This window comes from Phragmites australis, chromosome 2 (assembly GCF_958298935.1).
Source record: "Phragmites australis chromosome 2, lpPhrAust1.1, whole genome shotgun sequence".
NCBI lineage: Eukaryota > Viridiplantae > Streptophyta > Magnoliopsida > Poales > Poaceae > Phragmites > Phragmites australis.
This window is the reverse complement of record NC_084922.1, coordinates 7,683,200-7,694,337: the sequence shown is the minus strand read 5'-3', so window position 1 is coordinate 7,694,337 and position 11,138 is coordinate 7,683,200. Positions and strand designations below refer to the sequence as shown.

At 42.9% G+C, this 11,138-nt stretch overlaps 3 protein-coding genes across 3 annotated transcripts; all 3 read left to right on the top strand.

Moving 5' to 3' along the window:
- The first annotated feature begins 844 nt into the window (after positions 1–844).
- Positions 845–1,709, top strand: LOC133910282 (zinc finger CCCH domain-containing protein 1-like). Its single transcript, XM_062352793.1, has 2 exons — positions 845–1,321; positions 1,455–1,709. Exons 1-2 carry the CDS (start codon positions 845–847, stop codon positions 1,707–1,709), a joined length of 732 nt encoding a protein of 243 aa, XP_062208777.1.
- Positions 1,710–2,105: 396 nt separating this feature from the next.
- LOC133897490 (probable prolyl 4-hydroxylase 6) lies at positions 2,106–4,738 on the top strand. The gene is made up of 7 exons (XM_062338238.1): positions 2,106–2,296; positions 2,747–2,863; positions 3,066–3,123; positions 3,209–3,310; positions 3,661–3,718; positions 3,810–3,970; positions 4,118–4,738. The coding sequence occupies exons 1-7, from the start codon at positions 2,211–2,213 to the stop codon at positions 4,475–4,477; spliced, it is 942 nt and encodes a 313-aa protein (XP_062194222.1). The 5' UTR covers positions 2,106–2,210; the 3' UTR covers positions 4,478–4,738.
- Positions 4,739–6,295: 1,557 nt separating this feature from the next.
- On the top strand, positions 6,296–10,647 carry LOC133897485 (NADH-cytochrome b5 reductase-like protein). The gene is made up of 13 exons (XM_062338225.1): positions 6,296–6,530; positions 6,657–6,699; positions 7,449–7,524; positions 7,837–7,896; positions 8,320–8,370; positions 8,580–8,634; positions 8,831–8,901; positions 8,982–9,033; positions 9,219–9,296; positions 9,560–9,649; positions 9,729–9,842; positions 10,055–10,123; positions 10,430–10,647. Exons 1-13 carry the CDS (start codon positions 6,417–6,419, stop codon positions 10,484–10,486), a joined length of 930 nt encoding a protein of 309 aa, XP_062194209.1. The 5' UTR covers positions 6,296–6,416; the 3' UTR covers positions 10,487–10,647.
- Positions 10,648–11,138: the final 491 nt, after the last annotated feature.

Below are 11,138 nucleotides of genomic sequence, written 5' to 3'. Positions count from 1 at the left end.
GAAGACATGAAAGTTTTTTTCGCACACACACCACACTCACACTCACGTAACGTGGATATTCGTTTTGATCACTTAACACACCCACATGTGCATGTACTACTCCTCTCGAGATTAAATCTGGAGAAAATATGAGCGCCCATGTCGAGTTTAGAACTCGAACCTAAATAAGCAAGTTCCAGCACAAATATCCTAAACAACTGAGCTGCGCAACGAGGACCTCAAAGTTGATACACTATCTATCTATCTAATCTATTTTGGATCACCAGAGGCTTTGAACAACAAAGAACTTGATTCAACTATGTTTTGGACTTTTGAGGCCTATGACATGCCAAGCCCAATCTCTCTATGGTCCATTTCAGCCCCTTTTAGCAGAATGGAATTCCAGACCTGTTCTGTTTTGTACAAGCCCATCATATAATCGGCCCAATTTTTCATTCAGCCAGGCCGAAGTGCACCCAATTTCCGTCCTCCCACGACGCTCCGACTCGAGCCTACCACCACCACCACCTTCCGGCGCACGGAATCCGATGGCAAACAAAACGAGGAAGCGTTTCCGGCGTGCCTCGCACTGGCACCGCGCTTGATCGACCCGGCCCCGAGCCCCAATGCTGATCCGGTCGATTCCAATCTGGAGCCAGACGGATCATCGATCCCCTTCTTAGCCGATCCCGATTGCCAAGGGAGGAGCGCCCCCAAATTGTCATCACTGCTTGCCTTGGACCATCCCAGCCGTTTCTTCCTCTTTTCTTGCTACAAGTCTCTAGCCTTGTCTGTGCGGCGGCGGCGGCGGCTGCTGCTGCTCACACCAGCGCTAGGGCTAGGGTTTGGTGCTGTGGTCATGGACATGGAGAGGGAGGGCAACGCCGCCGCCGCCGGTGCTGGACGCTGGGAGGCGTCGCCGGACGGGGTGATCGTGCTGCCCGCGGGGTCGGCGGCGGTGCGGCACAACCGCGACCATCGTCACCAGCGGGAGCGGGAGCAGCAGCATCCGGGGTACGGATCGGCGGCGTGGGCGGGGGTGCTGGGGGCGTTGCCGGGGCCGCTGGAGAAGGTGCTCTACAAGACGAAGCTGTGCGAGAATTTCGAGTTGGGCGGGTGCGTGTACGAGGAGGGGTGCACGTTCGCGCACGGCCACGCGGAGCTGCGCCCGCCTCTGCCACTGCCGCCCGGGGCCAACGGGCGGAGGCTGGCTGCCGAGAACGAGAACGGGAGGGGCCTCGCTGGGTTCCACGGCGGGGGCAAGGTGTGCTTCGAGTTCAGGGACAAGGGGACCTGCCACTGGGGGGACAGGTGCACCTACGCCCACGCTTCCGCAGCAGAGGCCGCAGGTAAGCGCTCGCGCGCCCTAGCTCGATCGGCCCCCCGCGTACGTGTGCATGGCCGATCGCGCCGTGATCTCGCGAAATCATGCCTTGATCTGAGTATCTGGCTGGCCCTTGTATTCTGGTGCAGAGATGCGCTACCTTGTGGGGCCAAGGATGGTGGAGCAGGCGCGGAGGAACGTGACGCCGCCTGCGAGGGCGTTCTCGCCGCGGTCGGCGGTCGGGACTTCGCATGGCGGCAGCAGCTATGCGATGGGTAGTACCGCTAGGGCGTTCTCACCTGTTCCTGCCGCGGCCGGGCAGGACGATGCCAAGGTCACCCGACTGGAGCTCCTGAGCCGCAGGAAGTTGAGCGGCATCTACGGCGACTGGCCGGAGGAGGACTGAGTGCGTGCTGGCCGTGCATGTACCCATAGCTGCCATGTCTATCATCTATCTGCCATGATCACAGTCACAAGATGAAGAAGAGTAAATAACTGATCGCGCAATCTGCTCTGTCGAATTGAACAATTCTGCCATTGTTTGGCACGTGTTTCAGTTGTCATTCCATCTGTTCATGTAATCCGTCTATGCAAACCTGCATTGCTGCCATCATTTCGATTTTATAGGACTGGAATATTTTATCAGTGTTGTTGCTGTCACTTCTGCCTGTCTGTCTTCCTCGCTTGCGATGGGCCTTTTGGTATTCATGGTTGCAATTCAACACGGCCCATTGGGCTCTCGCACCATTTCTTCTTGCTGAGTGCTTCTTCCGCTCAGAGGAGAGAGAGAGAGAGAGAGAGAGAGAGAATTGCGGATCTATCAATTTGCAGGGGTCTGGATCCCAAAGGGGGCAGAGTTCCAGAGCTGCAGCCTGCAGGGCAGGGGAAGGGAAGAAAATAGGAGAGAATGGGATCTGGTATTGGAGCCTTGCTGGTGCTTGTAGCAGCATGTCTCACGCTTGCGCCGCCCTGCGTTCTGGCTTCTTCTCGCAAGTAAGTGATTCTTGCTCTATCTCTCTGATTGATTTGGACATCCAGAGCTATTGTTTCAGAAAGCAGTTGTGCTGGACTAGCTTGATTTGCTTTCTAGGATAGGATCTGCATTGGGTTACCCTGTCGTTCATATAACAGTTGTTGATGTGGGCAACCTTGCGAATGATGCATGACCAAACTGATTAGGTGCCTCAACCTTGTTGCGGAAATGCTCTGGTGATCACACAGTTCGCATCACCGATTTGGTGTAAGAAATGACCATGGAAGGTAAAATCAAATTCGATATCAACTACAAAAAAAGCTAAGTCAATTCAATTAAAGCTATAACAAAAGTGGAGAAAAGGGGGAATGTGGGGGAGAATGCTAATAATGAGACACTAAAACGCAGTTCTATGTTTCTTTTCTTCTTAGAAGATAGTACGTTGTAATTCGTTTTATTTCTCTTTTCAGGTTTGATTTGAGCATCGCACGACCAAACTTGGTAAACTTCACAGGTGGTCCATTTTCTTTAAGCCCCCGATTTGCTTTTGACTCTTCAAAATCGAAGCGACTCTCATGGCATCCTAGGTTTGTTGTCTTTCCCACTGACATCTAGTTTGATAAAGCAACAACTCATTTAGTTTTCTTATCTAGTATTGATGCAGTTGTTATCCTGAATCCTGATTGTTATCCTGAACTGTCTCTAACTTGGAAATCTTAATGCTCAGATTTTTTCCTTTTATTTCTTCTTTTTGCATGGACAAATATCATGCTTCTTACCTTAATTTAGGGTCTTCTTGTATGAAGGTTTCCTTTCTGACATGGAATGCGACTACTTAATATCTATGGTGATTCATCCCACTACGCTTGTCACAGATCAATCTTGTGTCTTCATTAATATTGTTCTTGAACCTTGGATCTTCATTGTTGTAGGCACGTGATAAGATGGATTCTTCTTTAGTTAATGAAGGTGCTAGAGATAATTTGCAGAACAACACTAATGCAAACATCAAAGCATACCTGGTTGATAGCAAAGTGAGTACATATTCTGCTTTTCATGATACTCAGATGGGTGTTTTTAGCAGAAAAGGTACACATATAGAGGCCTTGAATATCTTTTTCTCCAACATTTTAGTATCATTTTATCTGTGAATTAATGATTATCTGTGACCTGTGAGAATGAACAAATGTGCTGTTAAATGAAATTGGAATTCTGCCCTTTTTGGTATTGCAACCCACAAAGCAAATATGTATTTCTTGTGTATCATAGATGTTTAACTTCGACATATTTGAAAGTTTGAATACGATATATTTTCTGAACTACTGCTAGGACTCTACTGTTCTACTTTTAAACTGTTGGACTTATGTCATATCCTCTTATGAAGGACACAATTGTTTCAAAGATCGAGGATAGGATATCAACATGGAGCTTTCTTCCAAAAGGTATCACTCGTTCCACATGATTTACTCTTTTGGTATTCTGTGTAACCTTTTCTACCGTATACTGCCTGCTGATATCCGTAGTGGTCTTCAGAATATGGAGGGAGTATGCAGATTTTGAAGTATAGGGTGAACAAAAGTGGCTATAACAAGGATGAACCTCAATCAAGCAGTAGGGGTGATAGACTAGTGACAATTTTGATGTATCTTTCTGATGTCAAGCGAGGTGGTGAAACTGTCTTCCCCAGATCTGAGGTAATATTGTTTGTCACATAATCTACTTGTGAGAACAACGTCCCAAAACAATCATGCACTTTGAGATTCTGTGCTTTATATTTTCTATTTTTAGATATTTCAGTTGATGTAAAAGTGAAATGATCTTATACCAAACTGTATTTACAGCTGAAGGGCGCTCAAGTTGACCAGGGGACACCATCTGAATGTTCCGGTTATGCAGTGCATCCTGTTAAGGGCAATGCAATTTTGTTGTTCGATTTAAAGCCTGATGGAGTAATAGACCAGGACGGCCAATATGAAGTGTGTTCTGTCCTTGAAGGTGAGGAATGGCTGGCCATAAAACATATCCATTTGAGAAAGATTGATACTCCAAAATCTTCACTGGCGTATGAGGATGAGTGCACAGATGAAGATGATAGATGTTTCAGTTGGGCTACTGGTGGGGAATGTGACAGGAATTCAGTCTTCATGATTGGCAGTCCGGACTACTATGGCACTTGTCGGAAGAGCTGTCGTGCGTGCTGAGCGTTTTTAGATTTTCTTGAGTGCAAACATGAATGTTGTTGGCAGAGAATGGCTCAACTAAGTGTATATGGTGCCAGATTTTTCTTTACACGTGTCAGGGAATATAGTTTAGACTTCCCCTTTTCTGTTTGTGACAGTCTGGATGTCTAGTTGAGTTCTTAGATTCACCCCAGATTATAAAATAATGTGCAGTTCATTTTGTTCCATAGACAATTTTTTGCTATGCCAGCATGGCTAATCGAGTGTTTTTATTCAGAGTTACATTTGAGCAGCATTTTCTCTGGTGCAAAAATAGTTTGGTCATCTGGTGTTATGGCCTCATGGCTTCACCATTTTGTGATGCAAACGCTTCATCCTTTATGCCCTTTGGTACTCTAGGCTGCTCAAAACATGCGACTTACTTACAGAAAGAGATTATCCTTGCTTATGTTGTTCGTTTCTGTAGTTAACTGTAATCTTTCAGCATGATGTATTCAGTTTCACTATGGGGTGGATTATGGAATTAAAAATGGTAAGCAAGCAACGCATCATGCACAACTCGTAGCTATCTCGACTGTACACCTGAATTCAATAGAAAAATAAGTGGAAAAAGGTGCAAGGGAACTAACAGCTTTTTAGGAGAACCATGGGGGAATATAGTTAACCATTCGTTGTATTTACCTATAGTTTTATATATTTACCACTCGATAGTCTGTCAGAACAAATGTTTGCTAATCTTGCACAGCAACACAATATATCTTGATCTTCCACATCTAGATTTTGCCTATTGGGATCAGTTTTGGCTTAGAATTCTGGGTTCAAGTTCTCAGTTATAAAATGCCATAACTACCTAGCGCTTAAAAAAAGAGGAACTATATTTAGGTTAATGTCTACTGGGAATCAGATACAAATTGAAAATACAATCTAAAAGGAAAATGTGTCACATACCTTGTAGACATGATGACTTCTTAAAAAAAATGTATCATATACCTTGTATGCTATGTTGTTGGACTTCACCGAGTTAGATCTTTGCATTTGGTGTAGCCTAAATCCTAAATCCAATCACGGGTAAAGTCGGTGTAGGCACCAATAAGTTAGGTGCTATAGTGATGATGGGAGGTTGTTTTGCATCGGTTCCATAGCGTAGGAAATTAGTGGCTATGGTAAGAAGGATTTGTGAGCAAAGAGGCAGAATAGATTTGCAGCTATAGTGAGGTGAGAGTGGTACTTGCAAGTGGAGACAACAAGGCAAGAAGCTATGACCCATATAAGAAGGGAGGAACGTCAATAGTATGAGGGAGATCTGGGCGAAGGAAGTGACGGCGGCGGCGATGATTGTGGTGGGAGAAACTAAGAGACAAACAGAAGGGAAGAAAAGGCGGCGCGACTGCGTTGAGCAAGAAGATGAGAAAGGGGATTAGGTGGTCTTAATAGGGTTTGCATCGGCACGAATCTTAAAACAAATTAACGGTGTCATTTACAAGACACCTAATATCTACTTGCAAGCGGATACATAACATACTTATACTGTTATATACACTCGGAGCCATACAATACTTCTAAAATTAGAGTGCATTAGACCAGATGCTCATATAACCTGATCAATCTAGACTACGGCCAATTGATGAATTCTAAAATGTTAGTCCATGCAAGTGTTAAAGATCCTAGTAATAAACTATGTTTCTGCTTGGAACACAGAAATTTTACGAGGAATAACGTACATAGAATTTCCGCGTTCCAAAATTAAATCTATAATCTCTAACGAACTTTGTGACAGAGAGAACTCACCAGTGACCAGTTTATCGGTGTGATTGTGTTGCGACTAGTGAGTACTATGTATTTATTAGAGCCGGATCATCACTGTCGGCCTCCGCTCCTTTTCCGCCATCTGTGAAATCACCACCGAAGCCGAAGCCACGCCAGATCGGATCACTCGACGAGGCCTCTCGCCTCCCTCGCCATGGCGGCGCTGCTGCTGCGTAGGCTCGCCGGAACCCACCGCGGCCGCGTGCCGCTGGCCGCCGCCGCCTGCGGTGGAGCCGCGCTCTTCTGCGCCTCGTCGTCCCCCACCGTTGTACGAAACTGAGAGCTACCCGTCGCCTCCATTTCGTGTTCCGGTTTTGTTTTCTCCGTCCCTAGCCGCTGCTAATAGAGAAGGTGACGCGTTTTTTGATTGCCTCACGGTGCCGGATGATTGCAGGCGCACCTGGAGGAGAAGGGCGAGGAAACCGCCGATAAAGTTGGTGAGCTGCAGACCACCCCGTTCCGAATTTTCGCCGATCTAGGTTTCCTGGATGTGTAGATTGATCAAATTTTTATGTATATGGTTATGAAATTGTGTTCCATTTATCGTGTGTTTGTGCGGGCTGCCATCGATGTTTGCCCCTTCATTCCACATTGTTTGGAACATAGGAATTTGGAGGAATTTCGTTGGGATTGAAACGGAAGAGCAGCAGTTGAGACTTGAGAGCTAATGGAGAAACAAACCGTGGCTGTTGTATGAACGATGACTAACTGACTTAATGAGTTGCTCGAGGCATACCATAGTCGAATAATAAAAGGGATAATTGGCCTCTTTGAAAAACTGGTAAAGGAATAACTGCACATCAACTAGCAGTCAGATGGTGAACTTAGGATTTTTACCGTGAGCTTATGTAGATGGTGCACTCCAGTGTCAACATCTTTTTAACAATTCTGCCGTGGACTGTCTGGATGTATCACCCTCTCGGGCCATCTGTGTTGCTGTAAATGTTTTTTTTTTTTTGGCATCCTATATATTGTTCTAAGAGGGCTTGTTGCCTACAGTTACTTATTACCACGAATCTGTTGATGTTCAAAGTGAGAATCCTTAATTCTATATAGTGAGTTAGGTTTGTAGTGTTTTCTTTTATCTTTTGAAGTAGTTCTCAGGTCCGAAAATCTAGATTATTCAGCACACGCAGTATCAGTTTTGCTTTTCTTAAGCTTATGTGACATTCCTCTTGTTTTTCAGCACTTAACCCTGACAAGTGGTTAGAGTTCAAGCTCCAAGAGAAGGCCGCGGTTAGCCACAATTCACAGTTGTTCAGGTAGTGACTGCAGAAGCTCTTGGATAACATTGTTTCAGAAATAAGTTCTTCCGTTACTTCTTTATCTTCTTGTTTGATTGGATAAACAGTTATGTCGTTGCTGAGTGGACTATTTTGTAATCTTATGTAGTATGCGATGTTTATTAGTATTGGTTATTGTGTTCACCATTAATTTTTATGGTGTGTTTTTCAAATTTGAAATCAAATTCATTAATAAAGAAGATCAGTTCATAATCATCTTAACCATATCACTTTATTTTTTTAAGTTTGTCTGCCTTATCCAGAGACTTATGTTAGTAATTTGCTTTGCAGATTTTCATTTGACCCATCAACTAAGCTGGGACTTGATGTTGCTTCGTGTCTTATCACAAGGTGCATCCTCCACTTGCTAGGTGCCATATATATCTTTACTAGGAGAATCTTTTCTATCGAGTTTTAATGAAATCATCCTTATTTTTTTAATTGATATATATACACTGATGATATTTATTATCTTGATTGAAGCCAGTGTTCTAATTAATAACTGTCATTGTGCAAAGCAAGATGTTGTTTGTGTTACGCTAATAGAAAGATGACGTTCTTTGTTATCTGTTCATGTTCACTACAATTTTTTTAGCAGTTTAGTATATATAGTCTAGAGAGCACTGGACTGCCTTGTAGACCATTTGTGTACATTAAAGCATGATTTGTTTTGTTTGTACCTTGCATCGCTTTTCCTGATAGCTATGAGCTAGTAGTTGCTTATATGTTTTTCTTTCCTGTGTGCTGACTACCTCAAAATTGAACTCATTGTAGGGCTCCTATTGGTGAGGAAGTGGAGGGAAGAAGAAAATTTGTTATTCGCCCGTAAGTAACTATGCTAAATTAATCAAATGTGTGATGGAATCCAATGTGCATACAGCCCATCTCACATGCCATCTAACAGAATATCCTCCTGAAAATTACATGGGCTCTTTGAAATACATTAGCACAAGCAAGGAAGAAGCAGACATGCAAGCTGCTCTTCTGTTTTCTTCGATAAGATTTGAATTAGTACTTTATCCTGTTTTCTGCAGGTACACACCTATTTCCGATCCAGATTCCAAAGGATATTTTGACCTATTAATCAAGGTACCCACAAAATTTGTTGTCTAAATTCTAGATTCTTCTATTTTCCTGTAAATCACCAGAGTTCTGATGTAAATTTGTCTTGAAAACGAAATAGAATATACTAGAAAAGATCTCTGTCATATTTCATTTCTGTTCATAGGCAATGGCCTGCATAAATTCTGCACTGTTTTCTCTTTTCTGATTGCATTTTGTGCAGGTTTATCCTGACGGGAAAATGAGTCAGTATTTTGCAAATTTGAAGCCAGGAGATGTTGTTGAAGTCAAAGGGTGAGGTGACATGAAAATTTGACTACATTTCTTTACAAATAACTGCCTTGTGTCATTGAATCCTTTTGCTCTTTTGCTAGGCCCATTGAAAAGCTCAGATATAGTCCGAATATGAAAAGACAAATTGGCATGGTAAGACAGCCTCAACTAGACCCAAGGAGCTACCTTTTGAATTTATCCCAGCAAGGGCAAATTTGGATTAATGACTTGTATTATGTATTCGTGCCTTCGGTTTAACTCTGTTTAATATTTCTATTAGAAAATAACCCTGTAACCATACTGTAGCTGTTTAATAATGTGTATTTCTTTGATACCAGATTGCTGGTGGTACTGGTATAACACCAATGCTGCAGGTTGTCAGGGCTATCCTCAAAAACCCTGATGACAATACTCAGGTAAGTGGTCATCACAAATTCTGAAGCTTCTTCCCCTTGGCTTCTTCCATGCATCTCTGTGACACTTCGGCATCTTTTTGACAAAGTATTGTTTTACTCTCAACATTATTCTCATAAATGTATGCCTCAGTAAGGCACGCTGCCAGAGCAGATTGGTGTCTCAATTTTTATATTGTGTTCACAACAATAGTTTCATCACTGGATTAATTTTCGCTCTTATGTCTTCTAATCATATTTTTATGTTTTTTACTACTCTTATCTAGGTTTCCTTAATTTATGCCAACGTGTCACCAGATGATATCTTGCTTAAAAGGGAATTAGATAGACTTGCCAGTAGCTATCCAAATTTCAAGGTTGGTATTGCAGTGAGTATTCCGTCAGGAACTGGATAAAATTATTCCTGAGCATAGCATTGTCCTCGTGAAATTTCAGGTATTTTATACAGTTGATAAACCATCAGGTGACTGGAGGGGTGGTGTTGGCTTTGTATCAAAAGACATGATTTTGAAGGGTTTGCCAGGCCCAGGGGAGGATTCCCTGATTCTTGTGAGTGGCTTATGCCATATATGTGTAGAGTTATCCACTTATGCTGAATATTTTTGTTTCTAACAATCTTTCATGATTAGTTTTATTCCTGTTTGCTTGCTTATGATCTCAATCAGCACTGTCTTCATTTATGAATATTATTGACTTAGTCATTAATATTGGATTACTTAGACTTAAGAAACCTTGTTCGCTTATAGTATTTGTCTGGTCAGGTTTGTGGCCCTCCAGGAATGATGAATCATATATCTGGGGACAAGGCAAAGGATAGATCACAGGGCGAGGTATTGCTCTTTATTATGTTATTTATATTCCTTCTGATTATAAGTTGTCACCAACCTCGTAATTCAATGTTTCTTTATTGGAGGAAGACATTAGAAGTAGGATAATAGGATAAGTGTACTGATACTTAAAAAAAAAGTCTAAAGCACTGGATTGTACACTACAGCACTGGATTCCAGTGAAGTAAAACACTGGATTGTACACTAGATTTACATTGCCAAGTGGAACATACCTCTTGTTTACCCTTTTATAACCCTTTTCTTTCATGCTCTGTGCTCATCCATTTTTGGTTTACCTGTACTTTGCAGCTCACTGGCCTTCTGAAAGATTTAGGGTACACGGCGGAGATGGTATACAAATTCTGAGTGAACCATGAAGACTCAGTAGAGCCTGACATGCTTACTGCCATGGCAAGAAATAAAACACCCCTGAACTTTTTGTTATGCCACAGCGTTTAGTTGTAGGCTCGAATCAGTTTTGACTATTTTCCTTAAATAATGTTCATTGAGAACTTGAGGTTGTTTTATGGATGTTGTGCTCGTAGCAGTGATCTGCCGATGGCACGCCCTTGCTTTCTCAGCTTTCGCTCGCGAGCGTGTATGCGCGATGTGTGCGCTTGAATAACTTGAGAGGTCTCTGGTGACTTGGAGCTAGAATCCAGCGACGTTTGGGTATCCCACGCTGGGTGTTCTGGACGTTTATAACATGTTTGATGAGATCAATTTTGCCATTGGTTTGCTGTGCTGCCCGGGTGTTTGTGTTTGAAACTACTACAAAAGAATAGGTATGAAAAATCTAGTAGTTTGTTTGGCAAATCTGATCAAGTTAACAAATTCTACTGTTCAGTTGTTTCTTTCGCGTTCAAATTCAGCTACCTTTTCAATTGGCACAGTCAACGTTGTTTACGATATTATTTAGAAAAAAAAGCAGAAGCTGTTAGCCAAACGCGAAAATTTACGAGCTGCGTTGAACCAGATTATCATAATCCCTACAATGCAGAACGGAACCTGAATAAGA